Source organism: Phacochoerus africanus, chromosome 8 (assembly GCF_016906955.1).
Source record: "Phacochoerus africanus isolate WHEZ1 chromosome 8, ROS_Pafr_v1, whole genome shotgun sequence".
Lineage (NCBI taxonomy): Eukaryota > Metazoa > Chordata > Mammalia > Artiodactyla > Suidae > Phacochoerus > Phacochoerus africanus.
The window spans coordinates 31,398,319-31,422,874 of NC_062551.1; the positions used below are offsets into that span (position 1 = coordinate 31,398,319).

Genomic DNA, 24,556 nt, shown 5'->3' on the forward strand with positions numbered 1-24,556 from the left:
GCAGATTGTTGCCCAGTGGTTTCAATTATCATCAAAGGATTCTTCACAGGCAGTAATAGTTACATCAAAACCTGAAATTTATTATTCAGGTTCTGCACTGAAGTCTTCACAGTGATTATGTTCCTTTCAACAGAATGCATTTTATGCTGACTTCTCACATTCCTTTTCATCTTTTTATTATTTCCCTAGAATGGCCACCAAGTTAATACGGCTAGTTAATGACAAGAAAAGATATGAGCGGGTTGGTGGCGGCCCCAAGCGGCTGGGAAGAGATGTGGAAATGGAAGAAATGATTGAGCAGCTGCAAGAGAAAGTTCACGAGCTTGAAAGACAAAATGAAGTCCTCAAAAACAGACTAATATCAACCAAACAGCAACTTCAGATCCAGGGTCACAGGCACACTCCATACAATTATGTGCAATCTCGTGTTAACACTGGGCGTAGAAAAGTGAATGAAAATGCAGCCATACAGGAATGCCCCAGGAAAGGTAAAATGAAGCTCACATTAAATTCTAAATTTAAGTCTTAGTACGTTCTTTTACACACACACACAGACACACACACACACACTATTATTTCTATATAATGCAAGTTTTTAAGTATCTTTAGAGAAAAGTTTTTTGACTTTTTGATGAAATCATACTGACCTGAAGGTCATTTTTTTGTAAGAATCACTAGATTACTCTCAAATTTGTTTAGAAAAACATTGAACGTAACTATCCGGATAAAAGAGGCAAATATGAAACTACATAAAATACGAGTTTAAGTTGGTTTTTATATTACAGACGGAAATCACATTGACTCAGGCAAATGGAGAAGCCCCTAGTTTGCTTCTGTGATCATACTGTTATTCTGTGTGATCACATCCAAGTTCTTCGTACAAAGGCCTTCTGTAAATTGTACAGAATTGGTTAAATCTCTATCAGCGTATGGAGGCAGCTTGGCAGGGGAACGTGCACATAACGAGGGGTTTAAAAAATTGGGTTCTTGCTCCTTTACTTACCCTCTGATGACCTTGGACAAGTCTAATCATTCTGAACATGAGTTTTCTTTACATGTAAAATGAAAGGATTTAAGCCAGTGACCATAAAAGGTCTCTTCCATTTCCAAAACAGTGATCATAGGTCAACCACTTTCCTCATCTTGAAAATGAACCACCTAAAATCTACCCAGCTTATAAAGCAATTCAGTTGCATAGAGGAGACTCAATGCTATAGATAGAACTTAAGTATTTCTAATAAAAATTCCCGGTTCTCCTCACCACAAAGTTTATATAACGAAGCACAAAGTCAATAAATATTTTAAGTAATTTTTTCTCAACAACTAGGGAAGGAAATCAAATTTTAGTTCTAATTCCTCTTGGTTTGGAATGTGCCTCACATAAAGACCAAACATTTTTAGGGAAATAAAAAATCATGTAAAACTTTCATTTCAATTCATTGAGGGAAGCAAAAACCCCATCTGAACAGAAAGAGAAAGATTTCTTCTATTTTTTTTCTCTGAGCCAAAATGTTAACACTGTCTGTTCCCTGGACAGAGTTCCTTTGAAGTCAGTAAGGCCTCCATGCAGGCAGGAGGCAGCTGCAGGATGAAAGGGTTTGGCTACTCCTAGCTGTGTGAGATTGGCACTAGACTGTAAATACAACCAAAATAACCGTAATGAATTATGAATCAGCAAGTACATTCTGTCATGAATTAACTTTGTACATGGGAGAGAGTGCTTGACCTCCCAGAGCCTCATTCTCCCCATCTGTAAAATGGAGTGATAACACCGGATTAGAAAAAAGGTCGAAGATGATAGGTCCACAATGATGTATTTTGCCTTTAAAATTTTGCCATTCTTTCTGCACCTTAAATTTTGTCATCTGTGACTGTAGTTGGAGAAATTGATCTCTGTGGTCTGCAAGGTCTTTCATGCTAAGATATATTTTGAATACAAATAGTTTTTTTAAAACTCTGGTAGTGATGTTTAGTTTTTCCATAATTTATGTAGGAAAAGCTTAAGAATTAGTATTACTGCCAAAGTAATATAATTGGCAAATTTTTACTCAGTAAACTATTGTAATGTTTTAAGCAGAGCCTGTTCTATTCTTTAGTCTGGATTATAGCAATAAATGTTGAAAATTTGGGAAATAGCAAATAGTTCCACTATTCCTAATTAAAATTCTCATTTTTTAAAAGTAGACTTTTCAAAAGAGAATGAATTTTTTTCTGTACCTTTATATCTGGGACTATTCTCCATTTAAAAAATCTAAATTATTTGCCATATTTTACCTTAAACTGATGCTTAATTATTCTATTTTTTAACGTATTCTATAATGTAACTCCTATAATTAAAAGTGTGTCAAGGAGTTCCCATTGTAGCTCAGCTGGTTTTGAACCTGACTAGTATCCATGAGGATGTGGGTTCAATCCCTGGCCTCGCTTGGTGGTTTAGGGATCTGGCATTGCTGTGAGCTGTGGTTTAGGTCGAAGATGCCGCTGGGATCCTGTGTTGCTGTGGCCTAGGCCAGAAGCTGCAGCTCCAATTCAACTCCTACCCCAGAACTTCCATGTGTTGCAGGTGCACCCCTTAGGGAAAAAAAAAAAAAAAAAAAGTGAGGGGTGGAGAGAATGTCAAAGTTCCCTTGTAGTGCAGCGAGTTAAGGATCTAGCTTTGCCGCAGCTGTGGTACAGGTTGGAATTGTGGTGTGGGTTCAATCCATGGCCTGGGAACTTCCACATGCCACGGGTGCAGCCAAAAAAGAAGAGTATGTCTCATTTTTAACAATGGGACCAAGCTTGTAAATTACATGTAACTATATTTTTTTTAAAAATTATGTTTTAAGTGTAACAGCAAAACGCTTCATTTAAAGGAATCCTATTGATGATCTCATCTTGAACTGCCTTTGTTTAAATAATGAATTTTCTTATTGAGGTATATTAAAGTACAGGAAGCATTTTGACTTATGCTCATAGGACCTATGAATCACACAAATGAAGATAAGTTTTAAAATGTAAGGTCAAGGGGTATGAATGAGTAATTTAAAAACCAAAAATCCTTTATAAAATCAAAATTTTAAAACCTTTTTCCTTCATACCTCAGTTTATATCGTAAAGACCTGAATTTAAAAATGTTTGATTCTTTCAGAATTTACTTCAAGAGTTCTAAATCTAAGTTGAATAAAACTGCATCTGGGTAATGGTTTCCATAGTAGCATTTGTTTTTTGTTGTTGTCGGGGTTTTTTTTTTTGTCTTTTTGCCTTTTCTGCGGCCGCTCCTGGAACATATGGAGGTTCCCAGGCTAGGGGTCTAATCAGAGCTGTAACTGCCGACCTATGCCAGAGCCACAGCAATGCGGGATCCGAGCCACATCTGCGACCTACACCACAGCTCACGGCAATGCCGGATTCTTAACCCACTGAGCGAGGCCAGGGTTCAAACCCGCAACCTCATGGTTCCTAGTCAGATTCATTAATCCCTGAGCCACGATGGGAACTCCCTCCATAGTAGCATTTGTTAAATGACTAATACTTGGTCCTATGTGCTGTGTTTTTTTTTTTTTTTAATGCCCTTGATGGCTGAGGTCTAACAGTTCCTTTGGGAGTGGATTCTCTGCTTGTAGAGCACACATCTATGAATACTTAAGAAATTTTATTGTATTAAAAATGTCCTGATTATAGCAAATCAAGGGTGCTTCATTTTTAACTTCACTTCTAGAATCTTATTAACTTATTTTTAGGTATTAAATTCCAAGATACAGATGTAGCAGAAACTCTGCAACCCATGCCTGCTGCAAAATATGGCAACAGTTTACTTGAAGAAGCCAGAGGAGAAATAAGAAATTCGTATGTATTCTTTTTGTGATCATTTTCTTTTTTTTTCTTTTGTTTTGTTTCTCTTTTTTTTTTTCCTCTCTCTTTTTTTTCCTTCTCTTCGGCCATGCCCATGGCATGTGGAAGTTCCCAGCCAGGGATCAAACCCATGCCACAGCAGCAACCCAAGTCACAGTGGTGACAACACTAGGTCCTTAACCCACTGAGCCACAGAGGAACTCCTGTGGTCATTTTAGAACATGGTATATTGATCATGTCTTTTTTGATCCTTCCCTTTCCTTTATTTTAAATAAAATTGCTTTGTGCTTATAATTTGCTTCATTAAAATACAGCTAGATCTGTGAGGTAAGAACAGGTGTTATGTAACATTTCCAGTATGGTGAGGAAAATGAACAACATAACCAACTGAATCAATGGAAGTATTTAGAGAATAGGCTTCTTTATTATAATTTCCGCCCCCCCCCCCCAAAGCAATGGCATGAAGCCCAGTAGTTCAAAATAGTATAAGCTTTAGAGGCAACATTTTCATTCTCAGAAGAATTACAGGTAGTTTTTTGTAGGTATTAATTAGTCTTTTTGTAGTTTAAAAAAAAAGGAATTGGAAGGAATGGCTTTAAAGTTTGGAGCTATCAAATACATATGGATTTCAGATTTTGTTTCACTGTGATCCTGCAGTACTGCATTCTTCATCATACTATGGTTTCAGAAAAGTTACTTTTGCCACATTTAGCTTACTTTTCCAGTTAATCAAAGCCTCATGGTGACTCAGTGTCTGTAAGTCACACAAATGAAGATAAGGTTCTTCTACCTTATCTACAAGCCTCCTCCTGGATCATCAAAAAGTGACAATTCTGAATAAGGAAAGAAAACATGAGATAAGGAGAATCATACTTTAGATAGCTGCTTAAGAATAATGTGAGCTGAAGTTTTTTTTTAATATTTTAAATGCCTGTCATAGTAACAATTGCCTGTGAGAGAATAAAACTTAAAAGACTAGACCCTATTACCTGCTAGGTAGCAGAGAAGCCAGGGTTCTGACCAGTTTCCTGAGGCTCATTAATTACAGTGGGAGGTTGCCAGACATGATAGAGGTAAAATATAAGCTTGAGACCATGAAGTTATGTTCTGCAAATTTCTTGGCATTTCTCAATGAAGTGTAATTCGGGTGATATAGGCAGATGTACATGCGAAAGAACAGAGGCACATAAATTATCTGAAGATGGCCAGATCATAGAGTGCATCATAGGTGACCCATAAACACTGCACTGAATTAGCCAAAAGTCCACTCCATTGCCTAGGTCATTATTTTCTATAAAGGAAACCTTGAATTCTTCCATATGTACTTCCAAATCCTCACCTTTAATCTGCTAATGTCTCACTGTGTGCAGAGGTACTTAAGCCAAAATTTTTAACTTTTGCTTGTTCTTTACTATGAAGCACTTGCTTTGTACTGATCTTAAATACTGCAGATTTTTCCTCAAACTACAAATTCTTGTAAAGATTCTTTATTTCAGAGAAAATGTTATTCAGTCTCAGAGATGCCGGATAGAAGAGTTGGAGGACTTGACTGAGCTCCTGAAAACCCAGTTGAGGAGAAAAGAAAATGAAGTTGAGTTATCTCTTCTTCAGCTTCGGGAACAGCAGGCTACAGATCAAAGGTATGTTAAAACAGAAATGTCACTTTGATAAGGTCAAAATTAGTTTAAAATAATTTATCATGTTCTGTGGAAGGATAAGTCTAGTCGTTTTAAAAATCATGGGAGTTTTTTGTTGGTTTTTTTGCTTTTCACGGCCTCACCCACAGCACATGGAAGTTCTCAGGCTAAGGGTCGAATCAAAGCTATAGCTGCAGGCCTATACCACAGCCACAGCAATGCAGGATCCAAGCTGTGTCTGCAACCTACACCACAGCTTAAGGCAATGTAGGATCCCCTAGCCACTGATCAAGGCTAGGAATTTAACCCGCATCCTCATGGATACTAGTCATATTAGTTTATGCTGCACTACAACAGGAATCATGTTTTTACTTAACATATTTCATATAAGCTTTCTCTAGACCTACCAACAACTCAAGTCTAAGGGCATTTTTCCTTAAACTACTCTGCCTCATCTGGTTTCCTCTGCTCATTTGCCCCATTTAGCAAGCCTACAGTAAGTTCAGATACTATTTGATTGTATCTACCAAGAAATATGTGACCAGCACTCAGCGTTGGCCTGCCATGTGAAAAAGTTTTTTTTCAAGCTTAAAAGGTGGTAAATTCCCTAAGTACACATTTTTTCACCCCATAAAGATGTTACCTCTCCTGGTATTCAAAATTGACATCAGCTTCTGCTGATTGATTGGGTGACAGCAGGCCCCTTCAGTAGTCTCCTTGCTGACTCTTCATTTTTGACATTTGATTATATAGTGTTTTCTTTCCCAACCTTCTTTGTCATCTGTTGGTTGCTAATGCCTCTTCTTTCATTTTGTGCCTCCAAGTTGTGCTTCCAAGACTTTATCTTTTTACCATATTCTTTCTTGAATTATTTTCTTCCTTTATGGCCCTTTTTTTTTTTTATTTGGACCAATCATACCCCAAAGTAGGGTAGAATATTGAAATCCCATGCACTCAGCTTTAACAGTTATCAACATGTTAACCAATCTTGTTTCATCTATCCCTTCACCTTCATTTTCTTTAATTAACTGGCCTCTGCCAGACATCATGTCATCACACCTGTAAATTCTTCAGTATATATCCCTGTCTGATAAGGAAATTTTTTTAACATAACCACCATGCCATTATCACACCTAATGATTAACAGCAATTACTTGATATCATCTAATAACTAGTTCATATTCATGAAGATATCTTTTTTCTTTTTTATTTATGAATTTTATTACATTTATAGTTGTAAAACAATCATCACAACCCAATTTTATAGCATTTCCATCCCAAAACCACAGCCCATCTCCCCACCTCCCAACCTGTCTCATTTGGAGACCCTAAGTTTTTCAAAGTCTGTGAGTCAGTATTTGTTCTGCAAACAAGTTCATTGTGTCCTTTTTTTAGATTCCACATGTAAGTGATAGCATTTGATGTTGATGTCTCGCTGTCTGACTAACTTCACTTAGCATTATAATTTCTATGTCCATCCATGTTGCTAAAAATGCCGGTATTTCATTCATTTTAATGGCTGAGTAATATTCCATCATGTACATGTACTACATATTCTTTATCTACTCCTCTGTCAATCAATAGACATTTAGGTTGTTTCCATGTCTTGGCTATTGTATATAGTGCTGCAATGAACATTGGAGTACATGTATCTTTTCGATTCATAGAAGTAGAAGGAGTAGGATTGCTGGATCAAATGGTAATTCTATTTTTAGTTTTCTGAGGCATCTCCATCCTCTTTTCCACAGTGGTCGCACCAATTTACAATCCCAGCAACAGTGTCATAGGGTTCCCTTTTACACACCTGCTCCAGCATTTATTGTCTGTAGACTTTTTGACAATGGCCGTTCTGGCTGGTGTAAGGTGGTACCTCAGAGTGGTTTTGATTTGCATTTCTCTAATAATGAGTGATGTTGAACATCTTTTCATGTGTTTTTTGGCCATCTGTATGTCTTCTTTGGAGAATTGTCTGTTTAGATCTTCTGCCCATTTTTTGATGGGGTTGTTTGTTTTTTTGGTATGGAGCTGCAGAAGGTGTTTATAAATTTTGGAGATGAATCCCTTGTCAGTCGATTCATTGCAAAGATTTTCTCCCATTCTGTGGGTTGTCTTTTCATTTTGTTTAGGGTTTCCTTTGCTGTGCAGAAACTTTTAAGTTTAATTAAGTCCCATTTGGTTTTGTTTTTATTGTCCTTACTCCAGGAGGTGGATCTGAGAAGATATTGCTGTGGTTTATGTCAGAGAGTATTCATCCTATGTTTTCCTCTAAGAGTTTTATAGTATCTGGTCTTATAGTTAGGTCTTTAATCCATTTTATTTTTGTGTATGGTGTTAGGAAGTGTTCTAATTTCATTCTTTTACATGTGGCTGTCCACTTTTCCCAGCACCACTTACTGAAGGGACTGTCTTTTCTCCAGTGTATATTGTTGCCTCCTTTGTCATAGATTAGTTGGCTGTAGGTGCATGGGTTTAATTCTGGGCTTTCTATCCTGTTCCACTGATCTATATTTCTGTCTTTGTGCCAGTACCCATACAGTTTTGATGACTGTAGCTTTGTAGTATAGTTTGAAGTCAGGGCACCTGATCCCTCCAGCTCCACTTTTCTTTCCCAGAATGGCCTTGGCTATTCATCACTGAATATGGTGATCTTAATAAATTGTCAACAGCTGTACTTAAAATTTTTTGTTTGTTTGTTTGTTTGTTTTTTGTCTTTTTTTTTTAGGGCTGCACCCACGGCATATGGAGGTTCCCAGGTTAGGGGTCGAATCAGAGCTGCAGCTGCCAGCCTACACCACAGCAACAGCAACGTGGGATCTGAGCTGCATCTGCGACCTACACCACAGCTCACAGCCATGCCAGATCCTTAGCCCACTGAGTGAGGCCAGGGATCAAACCCGCAACCTCACGGTTACTAGTCGGGTCCGTTAATCACTGAGCCATAACGGGAACTCCTAAAATTTTATCTAAATGTAAAAATTCTGCACTTAGGCCAAGCCCAGCCCTCAACGGTTGAGGACAGAGTTATCAGACTACTTTCTCTGTTGTATTTCTTAAATGCCAAAGAGTAAGATGGACCCTGTGTTGGCCATTCCTTCTTCCAAAGGGATGTGATCATCTAAGAAATGGTGTGTTCAGTGATCCAAAGATTCTTTAGTCCTAGGACTAGAACAACAGAAGAACTAAAAGGATAGGCAGGTCCACATACTTTCTACTATAAATCTTGTCGACAGGAAATGTCAGCATATACACATAGAAGATTTTACCTTAAAAACTAAAGTACATTGTTGTGGCTGTGGTGTAGGCTGGTAGCTACAGCTCCGATTAGACCCCTAGCCTGGGACCTTCCATTTGCTGTGGGTGCTGCCCTAAAAAAACAAAAAAGAAAAAGAAAAAAAGGGAGTTCCCATCATGCCACAGCAGTAATGAACACAATGAGGATCCATGAGGACAAGGGTTCTATCCCTGACCCCACTCAGTGGGTTAAGGATTTGGCATTGCCATGAGCTATGGTGTAGGTCGAAGACACAGCTTGTATCTGGCGTTGTTGTGGCTGTGATGTAGGCTGGCAGCTATAGCTCCGATTCGACCCCTAGTCCAGGAACTTCCATATGCCATGGGTGCAGTCCTAAAAACACACACGTAACACACAAAAAAAAATTAAACTAAGGCCCTCCTGGGAGGGGGTATATTATTTACTCCATAGCAGTCTATTTTTGTCACATCCAGAATTAGAAGTAGGGAAAGAATGAGTATTACATGTAAATAAACTTTTGTTGCAAAGGCCAAAGAAATAAATCAACTTGTACCCTACCTTATAGATTTTATAAAATGGAAAATTACAGGTTATTTGCTTGGAATGAAGGGTACCTATGGTGAATAACTTATTATTTCTTGAAATACAATTGTTGAAAACTGAAGAAATGACTTTTCAAATATTGTCTTCAGGACCTTTTTTCTTATGTGTTTACATATAGCTCAAAATTTTATGTATAACAGCAATTTTTTGAGACTAATGGAAAACTGTTGAAAAATGTTGGGGAGAATATAAAACTTGGTATAATTTACTGTAGAGAAAAATCACAAAATGGAAAACATATTTAAACTTCTCTTCCACGGATACATTATTTCAGATTTGAAATTCTAGAAGTCTGATCTGAATGTTGGACTCCTTGTTCTCAAACATGAACCTAACGTAGTTGTAATCTTAAGAGTGTGGTGCTTGATATTTATGGCAAAGAGCCTTTTCATAGAATATTACAGAAACTCTTCGTAGTATGTGTTTAATAGACCAGTTTGGTTTGGCATCAGCTCGACATAAACTTTTGGTTATCCAAAGCCCTTAATTGCTTTGAAGTAAAAGCCCAGTGCTGCTCTTTTTTATTAAAATCATGTTTTTTCCTGTTATTGTGGTCTATTTTGGAAGACTGAGTTGTGATTTTTGCATATGTTCTACATAATGCCTCATTAGCAAAAAATCTTGTATCATTTACAAGTAGCCTGAATGTCTGTGTTGTTTTGAACAAAAATCCATATTAAAATTTAAACAATATAAAAATGCACATTTTCTGCTTATTAAAAAGCCCGTCTTAAATTAAATGCAAAACAGTAACCAGTGAACACATGTACATGAACATTAAAATCAGGATGATTTTACCTTTTATTGACTTTTTCAACTCCAAAAATATTTATACTCTTACCAAATGTGTAACCAGTTTGTACTGTTTTCTTAAGTAAATGTTAGGGTGTTTACCTTCTTAATTAAAGATCATGTAAGTGCCATAATGTCCCAGTGGAGGAAATTTAACCCATAAATATTTCAAACGCTCTGACTTGCCGTTTTCCGTTTGGTTGACAGCACACTGTCAAATCTTAAAACACAGAGGCCTTCTGCAGCCACGCAGTATACACAGCAGCTTGGCTTTACAGGCTCCATCTTTCCAGCCAGGCACAGATGCCGATTACTTCCTGGCACTCTTAAGTTCCTCCCCAGCTTTTCACTGTGAAAAATAGCAAACCTACAGCAAAGTTGTTAGAATAGTAGTGCGAACACTCACATACCCTCCCTCCCCGGCCTTGGCATGTTTATGAATGACACAGCCCAGTCAGGCACAGGCCTGTCTCCTTCCCTCTTCCTCTTCCTCTCGCTCTCTCTCTCCCATTCTTTCTCTCTCTCTCCCTCTGAGAGTTAGGTGCACGTATCATGTCACCCTCTCTATACTTGTAAGCACCTCCTAGAAACGAGGACATCCTCCTGCATAGCCACAGTACAGCTGTCACACATTCAGGACATTTCACAATGAAAGGTATAGCTGCATCATCAAAGTACACAGTCCATATTCAAAGTTCCCAGTTGTCCCAATAGTGGCCTTTATAGCTGTTTTTTTTTTTTTTTAATGCTATTTTTGTTTTGTTTTGTTTTGCTTTGTTATGATCTCATGTCCAGTCAGATGTCATGTATTGTATTTACTTGTCATGTCTTTTAGGTTCACCTTATTCTAAAGTGGTTCCCTAGTCTTTTCCAGGCCATTCGTGATAGTTGTTTGCAGAATGCCCCTCAATTTGGACTTGTCTGATTGCCCAGCCCCCTAATTTAAAGGGCACATCTGGTTCTCAGACAGAAGGGTAACTGGGGCCAGGGATAACCATGCAAACACATTATTACACCCAGGGAGATTATCTGTCATTTTTTAAAAGTACATCCAACAAGTTCTTCCTATTCTTTTCAATACCTTAGAATTTGTCCAGGGAAAAATATCACACTCAAATATTATTTCTTTTATCCCCATGTTTTTTATTACTAATGTTATCTAAAAGGTTTTTGTGATAGCTGCTTGACCTATTTGCCAAGCACTTTATTTAAACCACAGAAATTATCAAAATTAATAGAAATTGGTGTGCTCATGTATATGTGAGAGTGGAGAGAAAACTAAAATGTAGGAACATCTCAGAGGAAGAAAGCAACTTAGAAGAGGAGGAAGAATTTTCTCTCTTAGACCTGGCTCCCTCACATATGGACTCTGGTCAATTATTTACTTCTCTAAGCCACAGTTAGCTACCTCAGCTGTGAAATGAAGAGATTGAAGTGAGTAAGTGGTCCCTACCCTTTGAACAACAGCTGCTTTTATCCTCAGGAACCTTATGATTCTGAAAGATTTTTGTCTACTAAGTAAGCAATATGGATTAATTTAATAAATTTGTGCTTTTTTTTCCCCCACCTAAGACCTATATCACACTAACCATTGCTTCTGATAATTGTCAAACAGACTATATTATTGCACTGCTTTGGCCTAATTCTATCAAAAAGTAAAATCAGTATAAAACTTTTAATTCACTTTTGTAGCTTAATTGCCAATCATACTTCCCATTGAGCTTTTTGATGTGAATATAATTCTCAGATTCCCATTACTAGTTAGAGTTTATTAAACTGGATCTTCAAAATGGTTCCCTTAAGAAGATGAGCTTGGATTGGGGTTCTTCCTGTCCCCAAACAGCCCAACGGCTGTTTACATGTATCTGCACGTCCATAATCACAAGTGTGGTTACGTACATGTAGAAAGCTCTGCAGAACTGTCTTCCTCCATTACTTGTAGGTGTTGAGCATAAGAAAACACTTAATCTTGAGAGTAAGATTTATATTTTGACCCAACATCACAAGAAAGATGCAATCCAGAGGCAAATAAACATACACAAATTTTTTCCTTTATGTATTCTTAAATCAGAGAGCATTGTTTTCATCTATGAACTAAAGTAAGAGTTTTGAGCAAAGTTGTTACCTCTCATATAGTCTTTGCTATTTTAGTGAAGCTTATTTCTTTTAATTTACTAGCAAACTCCTGTAATCTTATTCAGAAGTGATACATTGGTTGTTATCTGTGTATCCCTAACAAGAGCTATGAATCTATGAATAACCTACGCTTCTTTGTTTGTTTGTTTGTTTGTTTGTTTTTCCCCTGCCTGTGACATGTGGAAGTTCCTGGGCCCCAGCAGTTGCCTGAGCCACTGCATTGACAATGCCATGTTCTTAACCCTCTACACCACAAGGGAACTCCTGACCTATACTTCTTTCAACAATATACTTACAGTATGTCTGCCACTGTTAAAAAAAAGAAAAGAAAAAGGTTTTTTTTAATAATCCTAAGATTGTTTTCAATAAACTTTTACTCAAAAAGAACCTGTTTCTTCTATCTCGTAAATCTCTTACCTAAAAACTTAGGAGAATCATAGCCTAACGTGTATTCTAAAGCCTTCTCCTCTAAATGGTGTTTAGTACTATAACATTTTTGCCTCAAAAAACCAAAGTTTTTTTTTTTTTTTAAGCACTTATAGTCCTTACTGCAACAAAGAATGAAATGTCAGTCGGGGTTGGGGAAGGTGGCGTGTTGTGTGCTTGGGAAATGAAGTGTAAGAAACTTTCACTGAAGCAAAGATTTTGGCTTCTTAAGCTTTAATATTAGACTATACATTACATAGCACCACTGAAAGTTTTCCCTTCTCCACTATATCTGAGGTTTTAAGTTTCTGGATTTATTATGGCACCCAGTAGCAAAGCTGGAGTCAAGTGTTTTCAAGGCTTCCATTAGAAATTCCTCTTTCAGAGTTTATTGCTTGACTGTTTCAAATTATATGAGAGAAACTTGGCACATAGGTTTCTGAGCTGGATTACTTTTTTCAACATAAAATCTAATTTATTTCAGTTTGTTTTTAATCCTAGAGATGGGCCAACAGCTCTTCTCATAGTTCTAGAAGATTTGATCATAATTCTAAATGGTATGTCTTTAAAAAAAAAAAAGAAAAAGAAAAGAAACCACATTTTACAACCTAATTTTTTATAATTTTTTTTTCAAAATCCTTGTTGAAAAATATGAGAAATTTATTTTTACAAAGCCCTTAATTAGTATGCTTGATATCTGTTTGCAGATTATTTCATCATGTGTAATGCAGCATGTATGAATTGGTGCATGACTGTCAGGGTTCATCTGAATGTTTTTCCTATGCCTTGTTCTTGCTGTCCAAATGTCATCATCCTGAAGATTTGATGTTCCCTTCATAGTGCATGAGACAAGGTAGAAAATCTTATGTGAAGGGCACTTAAAATATTACTGATAGAATTAGCACTGTCTCTGTTCTTGAAAGGGAACCAACCTGAGGCCTTGTTCCACATGCAGAGAGGTCTAGGGCAGGCCACTTAGCAATGACTCTAGCTCCCTCTTGCCTCCAACATCCTTCTCACATTCCTTGCACACTTTCATGACATCTCCTTCTCCCCTTCCTCCCTCACACACAGCCTCATTCTTTTACTGTATTTCTTCAGTGTTAAAAGTGTTAATTGGCAGATTTGAGACAATTTTTTCATTGTGTACCTTCCCAAACACCAGACCCCATTCATCACAATGTTACTTTCGACTTTTATGTACTGTATTATATCATTGACTCAGTACTTTAGCTTAACAGCACATCATCCCTTCCTTCTCATTGTTACCATTGAAAATGTTCAACGTAATAGTGACTATTATGTGTAGAGCCCCTAAAATTAACACTTTAAAATAATTATCAAAGGCTTGCAGGTGTTGTGTTGTCTGTCCGAGAATAGATATTCTCTCTAGCAAACTGACTTCAAGTACCACATGGTTATTGCTGTTTTCTGAATACTGCTTCTGCTGTATTTGTGCTTACTGGTTGGGCATCATTAGTATAAAATGCAAAGTCACCTTTCTTGGCAGTATTTTGGAAAGGTTAAACTCCAGGGACTTCAGGAAAATATTGAAGAACGCAACCATCTGTTAGACCACTGAAGGTTTTTGAAAGATATTTACTGGCCTTTGCCTTGCAAAGAAAATTCAAAATTGAAGCCTGCAGTTTCTATGCCCCTATGCAATTGAATGGGTTGTTGGGACTTACTTTTTTGTTAATGCCATTAAGTCATAGTTATTCTTCAAACATATCTCATATATAGATCTATATCTTCTTGAAAATATTAACATACTTAAAAACAAGTAAAATGCCAGGTACAGCTGAAAATCTAAGAAGAGATTTAAAATTATGTGAATAGTATTCTGTCCTTCTGTATCAATAAATGTCACTCACTGTGGAGCAGTTAAACCAGTTGATTCTGGGGAAAACGCATAAATTCTTTTTGGGCTTCTAAACATGAAAAAAATATGAATATTTTCTTCAGACTTATTCAAAATATTTTTTTCCTTCAGATTATATTTTTTAAGTGAGTAATAATAATATTGAGGCGCGTACTGGTGACTGGACCATTGAATATGTGCTCAGAACTACTAGATAACATGTTTTAGACACATAATTATTTTAACATTGTGTTAAGACTGTACCCTGGGCAAGATCCAGGTTCTTGGACTTGTTTATCTTCTGTGTGAGGACAACTAACTGTCCGATGCCAAAATACAATGAACTTTCAAATATCAAAGAGGAAAATTAAGTATTTCAAGTCCTCAGCTGGTTTACAGATGTGTGAGCTTTGTAGTCCATTTTCTGGTTCCAGTAGGGCATTGTGACAATTTTTCCAATATGTGTATACTAGATAAGTTTTGGAAGTAAAATTACTTACTTTAAATATTGAAATAATTTTCTGAACTTAAAGTTTTGTGTTTATTTTTCTTTAAAAAAATGAGGTCTGAAATCAAGCTTTACAATTTTTAAAATGCTTTGAATGTAAAACATTAAATTAAGGAACCTTTCTCTGTCAGGAAAACAAATGCCTTTTGAAAACAGGTATTCATTTAGATCTATGATTAACCTTTAACAAGATCTTCCTGTTAAATTCTACATTGGCTTTAATCTCAGTAGGAAAAATACAAACTAGTATTGCAGCATATAGAGTTTCTCTATACCCTGTGGATGTTAAGTGATCTCTTACAGCTAAAGGCACATCTGCAACATATTTAAATGCCAGCTTTGGGCATTATTAGTATAAAATGCTAAGTCACTTTTTTTGGAAATATTTTGAAAAGTCTGAACTCCAGGAGGAAACGCCAATAAATGGTAATCTTATGATACCATTTGTTTCAAGGGAGTGGTGGAGGATGAGCGGCTGAATTGCATATTTTTCATTTTGTGAATAATAGTGTGATAGTCCTCCTCAAAATGTCCCTGAAATTTGGTGGTGGAATGACGGCTGTGCTAAAAGACTGTCCTTTTGCACCATCTTTCCGGACACTGTAAAAGATTTTAAATTCATATTATCAGTCATGGTAGAAGTGGCACACATCATCACATTTGGGACTCCCTTTAAACTCTGAGAGTCTGGGAGTTTATGAAAGGTCAAGAATGAATATTTGTTGATTTTAAATAATAAATCTATCCTAAGTATATAATAAACTAAAAACCTCAGTGACTGATATCCGAGTGTGTAAATTTTTTTCTAAGTAGCATTCAATGAAAAACTAGTCCCACCACAGATTTATTTTTCCTTTTGTCTTGCATATTTTATTCTCTTTCTCTTTTTCTTAAATACATCATTGAAGGTCAAACATTCGGGACAACGTAGAAATGATTAAGCTTCATAAGCAACTAGTGGAGAAAAGCAATGCTCTTTCAGTAATGGAAGGAAAATTTATTCAGCTTCAAGAGGTAATGTGATAATTTATTTTATTATGATGATACATATATAAAGGTTCAAAAGTAGTATTCAAGGTTTTTTTTTAGTAGAATAGTCTAACACTAGAAAGTAATATTAAAGTTTTTAATGTTATCTTTATTCTTAAGTGTGTATAATTTTACTTCCTATATCGTCAGTTATTTATAACATAACAACTAAAGAAATAACTAGCTGCTTGGACTTTATACCTATCTGTGTCATCTTAAAATAAATAAGCACATTTATCATAAATCATCTCAAGATGATTTATATTTAACTCCTTTTATCTGAAATCATATGGGCACGTAGCACTGAAGGTTTGGATGTATTTGCATATAACTTCAGTTGGAAAGCATTTATGAAATATCCAAGATCAATGTTATGAATAGGACAATAATCAGGGTTTGTTAAATCTTTTTTGACATGTGTTATTTTTTGTATTGTCACTGCCAGTATCAGAAAATATTTGAATACCCATCATGCCTATTGTCAGCATATTTATTTTCAATCCTAACCTTTCAGGTTGGCAATACTTGGGACCCTTATCCCCGTGGTTGTTTTAACAAGGACTGTGGCCCCACAGAAATGTGCCATCAGAGGGCTCCTATTTATTGGCACTGCATAATTAACAATAAGTTCTGGAATTAATGAACTCCAAAACATTCCAGATGAGCAGAATTCATATTAAGCAGTACTTTCTTTGAAGTCCTGAAGCAAGGAAAGTAGTAAATTGATGCAAAGCATAGGGTCATCTGTAGCCTAAATTCACTATTGAATTAGATAAATATTTTTAAACTATACTCTGGATAGCGTTTTCCAAGCTGCAGGAACCTCCTCAATGTCAAGTAATGCACCACCTTCCACATAAATATGAGCATTTATAAAAGAGAGATTAATTAGAGAGTGGGAATGATAGTTCTATCTGCAGATAGATAGAAGAGGGAGATTAAACATACATTTGGTTGAAAGCCATTTCTAAAGGAATGCAGTAAGAAGGGAATTAAAAAGTGATTTGGGGGAGTTCCTGTCATGGCTCAACAGAAACAAATCGCAAGCATCCATGGGGACGCAGGTTCGATCCCTGGCCTTGCTCAGTGGGGTAAGGATCTGGCGTTGCCATGAGCCATGGTGTAGATCGCAGATGGGGCTCAGATCTGGTGTGGCTGTGGCTGTGGTGTAGGCCGGCAGCTACAGCTCCAATTTGACCCCTAGCCTAGGAACCCCCATATGCCATGGGGGCAGCCCTGAAAAGCAAATAAATACATAAAATGGCTCAGATCTGGCATGGCTGTGGCTGTGGTATAGGCCGGCAGCTACAGCTCCAATTTGACCCCTAGCCTAGGAACCTCCATATGCCATGGGGGCAGCCCTGAAAAGCAAATAAATAAATAAATAAATAAATAAATAAAATGTGACTTTGCATTCTTTTATCACTTTGACTTTGGATTTCCGTTTAACATTTATTCCAGGTATTTGTTTAAATACCACAAATAACAAGTGTCTTTGATGACGCAGTAGCTCTTTTGGGATTAACAGTGAGTAGAGATTTGAGAGGTTCAGGCAAACAACTTCAGAGAGGTAGGAAGCCCAGAGAAAGCTGGTTAAAGATAGTGTCCTATAATAATCCCAAAATAAATAAAAATGGACTCAAGTAGCTCCACAGCCATGTTTCTTTTAAACAGTTGAAGGAACCTCAGTAGAATGTTAGTGATTTTAAATAGCAGATAAGGCATTATTTTGTTATGGTCATATAGACTCTATGCAAAGACTTTATTTAGCATAATCACCTTTTTTATTTCTAAAAGAAGTATGTGGTATGTAAGTATATACAATTGAATTTAAAGCATATTCATAAATAGGTCAATTTTTTAAATTAAGAAAACTTCAGTAACTATTTTCCTGAATTGAAATGTTTAACTGAATTGTATTAAAGTTAGAAGTTAACCTTCCAGGCTGTTTATATGGTGTGGTGACAGATCTTTTCAGTTGGATATCTGTGGTCGGTATTTATTTTTAACCTATGCTGCAACCTTTTTAGACAGCATGTCCAACCACCGTGGCCACAACAAAAAGAAAAAAAAATTATTTGCTAAAATTAAGTTACTCACTGGTCACTATCAATCAAAAAGCTAGGAAGAAATAAAGGACAAAAGCAGTCTGCGTTATATGACTCTGTGCTAAAATACTTTCTTCCTCATGATACACTTGGGTCAAGAGTGTCTCCCATGGAGGCATTATACATTGTATAATAAAACCTTAATTCACCAGCACTTATACATTGTGAGGTAAAGAATAACTGTATAACATGAACTTCAGGAGGGAATTCATTTATGGAATGATATTCATTCAAAGCAGAATCCAAAAAGTTTGGAAAGGATTTTCTTTTTGTTTTTCAGAAGCAAAAAACTCTCAGGATCAGCCATGATGCCTTGATGGCAAATGGAGATGAGCTAAATAAGCAACTCAAAGAGCAGCGTTTAAAATGCTGCAATCTTGAGAAACAATTACGTTCCGTGACATTTTCTGAAAGAAGAGTAGAAGAGGTAAGCTCCCAAAGAGTTGAGCCATCAGTTGCATTAAAACTTCTCTGTAACTGTTCTGAAAAAGTAAAATGGAGACATTTCAAATATTATATTGATTTAAAAGTCCTAAACTACGTTCGTGGCACTTTGAGCCCAGCAAAATATATGTGATATGTGCCTAGTGAATCAGTACTTAAAAATAGTTTCAAATGTGCTGAGTCCCACTATTTATCTAAAGGATTAAGGATCCTTGAGGAAAAAAAGAACCTATAACATTTTTAAACAAATACCACATTACCTGTGGAACTTAACTGTCTCAACCTTAACAGCTTATCAGTCCTTTGAGATGTCAAGACAATTAAAGGAATATATCTGTTTCTATGAAGCTCTCCAACATCAGCAATTTTGAGAAAAAAAAAATTTTCTAAGAAATTGTTTGAAAACTCATCTCCCTATTCATGCTGCTTCTCGTGTCTCCAGCTAGCACGATCTTTTTCTGTAGTCTTTTAAACTTGTCCTTAAAGACAATGGAAATGCAGCGAGATGCCCACATTCTATTCTCATCTTGGAAGAGTCTTTTACAGTTTCTCACACTAGCATCAAAAGAGAATTTTGAGAATGGAATGAATTTTAAGATTACTCTGATCCATGGGAAAAGGTTATAACAACAAAATATATAGGTGAATGACTCTTAAACATAGATGCTAGAAATAAATACAGAAGGCTACATTTTAGTCATAACGATGTAATTATTACCCCAATTTTATTTCTAAAATAGTATTGTTATTGGTCTGAAACAAGGTATATAATTTTATTTGTTTATTCATTTAAAGGATGTGGTTCTTTGTAAATTCCAGGTAACATGAGAAATTGTCTTCAGAGTAAATAGAGGTTGACACAATTTGTTCGAACCATGATCCTAAAGAAAAGTTAATGCTTTTAATTTGAGGGGCCAATTGGAAATTAATACAAAATGAATATATTGATGAAATTCACCAGAGAGCAAAGTAAAGAAACATTATGTTTCCCCAGACTTAACAGCAAGTTTTTAGCACATTCTTTATTGAGTTTTGGTACATACTGCCATAAAGCAGCACATACGTTCCTACTAAATTTAAACAGAAATATTAATTTCATGTTTACTCAGCAACTTGGAAAAAATCAATGCTAAATTAAATACAGACAATGTAAATGGACTAGTTCACAGCTGCAATTTAGAAATCAAGACTGACACATGTTAGCCTCCTCGCATGTTTTTTTAAAAACCCCGCATGATTTTATACACCTGATGTGTAATTTTCTTCTCATTTCAGCTGCAGGATAGAATTAATGATTTAGAAAAGGAACGGGAACTTTTAAAGGAAAACTATGATAAACTTTATAACAGGTAAATCATGATTTCACATGCTGTCTCCTCTTATTTGAGATCTCCTCTGTCAAAGCATTGGATGTCAGACTATCTAACATTGATTAAGGAATTAGCAACAGATGATTGCAGGAAGTCTACATATAATCAAAGAAAAGTAAGCTTTTTAGTTTTAGTTTTGTTTTGTTTTGTTTCATTTTAGGGCCGCTCTTGTGGCTTATGGAAGTTCCCAGGCTAGGAGTTGAACCAGAGCTACAGCTGCTGGCCACAGCCATAGCCACAGCAGCTTGGGATCTGAGCTAAGTCTGCAGCCTTCACCACAGCGCACAGCAACACCGGATCCCTGACCCACTCAGGGCAGGGGTCAAACCCACACCCTCATGGATACTATTTGGATTCTTAACCTGCTGCACCACAACAGGAACTCCCCAAAGTAAGCTTTTTTTAAGGCATCGGTATAAGTCCTTTTACCTGTGCCGCAGTCTGTTTTACTAAGAAAACCATGTCACTATGTTGCCAATAACAACTGCTGTCTTTCATTGAACACAAACTGTACGCTAGGAGGCATTATGCTAAGTACTACATACATTGTTATAATTCTGACAACTCAGAAATGTAGGTATTATACATGACCATTCTGCAGGCAATGAAAATAAAACAGAATTAGGTAAATTTGCCTGTGTTCTTAAAGCTGGAAGTAGTAGAGCTTGTATTTGAACCTCTTTTGGTCTCTCCAAGCATTTGTTTCTTCCACTGTGCTACCCAGCCTACTAGCTGAGTGATTGTGTTGGCAGAAAGCAAAGGTGTTCGCCTAACAATTGTTTCTGTTTCTTAAAAAGTGAAACACAAGTATCTTTAAGATAAATTTTAAAGAGCTGCTTCACTTTTCTTTTTTTACCTCCTTCATATTTATGGTATTTTAAAAAATTAATCTCTTCTGATAATGTTAGAAACAATATCCTACCCCATGGCTGAGTTTACTTAAGTGATACAGATATGTGTGTGTGTGTGTGTGTGTGTGTGTGTAAATCTTTTCAGTGTATGATATTGATAAATGATAAATACAGGTTTACGTGACAGTAACATATATATATGGAAATATATATGTGAGAGCTGGATGGTCATCAGTTGCTTCTAATCTTATTCTGAAACATAAGAAAATAGTCATCTGATCTACAGGTATATCTTTAATTTTTTTAATTGTCTTATGTTTGGTATGTTTTGTAAGCTAAATTTATACTTTATAAATTGAACAAATCATACCTAAAGAAGGTAGGCAGAGGCTTTTATCCTGGTTTACTTTGAAAAGATAACTAAATTAAGCGTCATTCCAGTGGTCTGTATCTTCATGTTGCCAGTACCAGCCAGGATGATCTTTCTTTGCACAGTAGTTTATTATATTAAGGGTTACAAATATCAGGTTCAGGACCCCTAGCCTGGGAACCTCCATATGCCACGGGAGCAGCCCAAGAAATGGCAAAAAAAAAAAAAATCGGGTTCAGACATAGGTTAAAGTAGCATCTGGGGCTCTCCAGCAAAGATATGCTGGCTGAAATTTTTTATGCAGAATTTACCTTGGACCTCCTTCCAGATCATTTGGCCCTGGTGCTTTGTTCTGGTCTCTCATCAGCCCTGATTAATTTTACCTAAAGCATTTATTATGCCTCCTGTTTTATTAGAGTATTTCCATCTCTGTAGATTAGAGCCTAGGTTTATATTGATATATACCTACGTTTTCAGTAGTGTGTGTTTGAAAATTTTAAATTTCATCATACTAATCATACAACCACCATATTACATGACAGAAAATAATGTTATCTCCATACCTTGTAAATGAGGAAATTGAGACTTGCACGGAGTCACACAGCATTGTTGAGACTCTAGTACAGACTAAAACTCAATTCTTTGGACTCTTAAAACTTGAAATTTTTCACCTGTGCGTCACTATCGCTCGGATTTTAACTGCAGTGGAAAATGTGTATGTGAAAGGGAAACATTCATGGGGTAACAGAACTGTCATACATTTAGAAGTTTTTATTGATTTAATACTTAATTTCAATATCTTGTAATTCTAAATAATTTAACATGGTCTTAATACATGAAAATAAGTGCCCTTTGGCCATTACTCATACATTTCTACTTGCCCCCCAATTTGAGGATTAATTGAACATACTCTCTTGTAATTAAAAAAAAATTAAGAGAGTTCCCATCGTGGCGCAGTGGTTAACGAATTCGACTAGGAACCATGAGGCTGCGGGTTCGGTCCCTGCCCTTGCTCAGTGGGTTAACTATTCGGCGTTGCCGTGAGCTGTGGTGTAGACTGCAGACGCGGCTCGGATCCCGCGTTGCTGTGGCTCTGGCGTAGGCCGGTGGCTACAGCTCCGATTCAACCCCTGGCCTGGGAACCTCCATATGCCGCGGGAGCAGCCCAAGAAATAGCAACAACAACAACAAAAGACAAAAGACAAAAAAAAAAAATTAAGGTTAGGTGGGAGTAATGCATACATGAAATTTTAAGAAACATATTTTTCTCATATTTACCACCATAAAACTTTACCTTTACATATTAGAAGATGATCTAAGAGCATGGGTCTGACTTTGAAGGGTTTTGTGTTTTTTTTAATGTTTTATGCTTGAGAAACCTTTTTTTTTTTTCCCTGTCACATTAAAAGCAGACTTTTTTATGCTGCTTACCCTTGAGTTTTGTGTGAAGTATATGGAAGTAAATGTATATAATGAGTGTCAAAACATTTGTGAAAAAAAATGTCACTTAGGCATAAAACCCAGCAAGCATACATGATAGTAAATAGAACTATAAAATTCTCTAAAACAGTTTTAAACACATAATATGTTTTCAGAAGCATGGTTGGAAAAACTTTACAAAAATCAACATCCTCCCCAAGATTCTTTACAGCTCTTGTGTTTCATGGCAGTGTTATTAATCATTGCCAATACCTAATGCTCATCACAAACTACATATATTCCCTATTTGGTTAGTCATAGTGATAGCATGTTTTCAAAAGAAGAGCATTTGTTTGTTATTCAACATTGGCTAGTTTTCAGGAGAGAAATGTGATTTGCAGATTGCACTCTCATCTTCCTTTTTCAAGCAGTATTTTGAATGTGTTTATTACTTGACAGATGACATATTAGAGAATCATCTGGTAAGATAAAATCCTCATGTTAGTATTTGGTATGAGCCTTCTTTAATAAGTTAAAACATTTTTGATACAGTGCCAAGACCTAACTGTAACTTTAAGAAATGTTTGTTTTAAAAGTTCACAATAAGTTTTTTGCAATTAAATCTACTTGGTCAGAGAGAAATTCTGTACTATACTGTAAAGCTTTGTCCCATTTTGGAATTAGTATAGAGTTTTAGGGGGATATGGCTGATGAAGGCAACAGTCCTTCTACTGTAATGTATACCAGTAACCTGGAAAACAGTAGAACATAGGTTTCACCAGCCCTCTGAAACCTTCCCACCTGTCCTCCCCAGATCCCCCAACAGCAGCCAGTTCAGGTTCAGTCAGTTTGAGTTTGACTCCAAAGACCCTTTTAAAGATAATTTTAGGGTATTAATTCCCTGACAGACAGTAATCTAATGCATTTTTTTAAAAAGAGTTGGTTCAGTTTTTAAAGATGCCAGTAACCATTTTAAGACTTGGTTGACTCAAGTTTTTACTAACTACGTGAAAGTCATGTAATATCCAAAATTTAAAGGGAGCACTGCTGACCAGCCATGGACTTTCTGTGCCCCATTTCTGTAAAGCAAACACCTGTGACCTGCAGTCTTCTAGGAAAGGAAGCTCATATGATCCTAATTGAGCCCTTCATTCTTCCCAGAAATCAAACAGTACTTTTGGGGTGTCTTTTTTTCTTCAGTGAGCGAACTATCCCCACGTTAACACACATTTAATCTCCACTAGGCCTAATTAAAGTACCTGTGGATTTCTTTATGGATAATTAGAGCTTACTCTTCCTAATGTGTCTCTCACATTAGGATGCCCTTGAACGTTAAAATAAAAAGGAATTCCGTCTGTAAAGAAAAAAGACCTTAGGGTGGAGATGGATTCTTCAGCTCTTTTTTTCAGTCTTATCACACTGTTGATCAAGGGTGTGTATTTACAGTAGGCTGACCCGGGACTACCAGTGGACATGCCAGTGCCCACAGACTCCAATGGGCATTCTACAGCAGATTGATACTTTATCACTCCAGCAACATAATGTAACGGTGCCGTGTGCACAAAGACCAGCTATGATCCCCCCTCAGCTGTCACTGTAGGCAATGTACAAAAACATTTTCATGAATAAAAGGTTCTCAAAGACCGTTCTCATATGCAGATTTAATCATGTACACAGCCTCTACAAAGAAAATGGAGCCAGATGTGGTTTACCATTTATAGTTACACAGATGGCTCCAAGCATAGAGGAATACAGTAAATTCAAAAGGAATTCCTCATGAAACTCCAGTGGAATGTAATCCTAAATTTAGAGGGAAGATAGCAGTGGACTAAATTCAGAGTGACTTATGCTGATTTACACTAGTATTTTGTGGGTTTGGAAAAACCAGTCTGCTAAATTGTTCTTAATTTAAACA

General features: G+C 36.5%; 1 protein-coding gene across 3 annotated transcripts in view; it reads left to right on the plus strand.

Moving 5' to 3' along the window:
* Positions 1-24,556, plus strand: part of RPGRIP1L (RPGRIP1 like) — a 96,240-nt gene that overhangs the window by 7,790 nt on the left and 63,894 nt on the right. For all 3 annotated transcript variants that reach the window (XR_007136258.1, XM_047789789.1, XM_047789790.1), the window contains exons 4-9: positions 190-488; positions 3,723-3,828; positions 5,331-5,474; positions 15,959-16,064; positions 18,468-18,614; positions 19,907-19,980. Coding sequence is in view for 2 of the 3 variants with exons in the window: in XM_047789789.1 (XP_047645745.1) it covers positions 190-488; positions 3,723-3,828; positions 5,331-5,474; positions 15,959-16,064; positions 18,468-18,614; positions 19,907-19,980 (876 nt within the window). In the remaining variant the exon portion in view is untranslated. The remainder of the gene's footprint in view (positions 1-189; positions 489-3,722; positions 3,829-5,330; positions 5,475-15,958; positions 16,065-18,467; positions 18,615-19,906; positions 19,981-24,556) is intronic.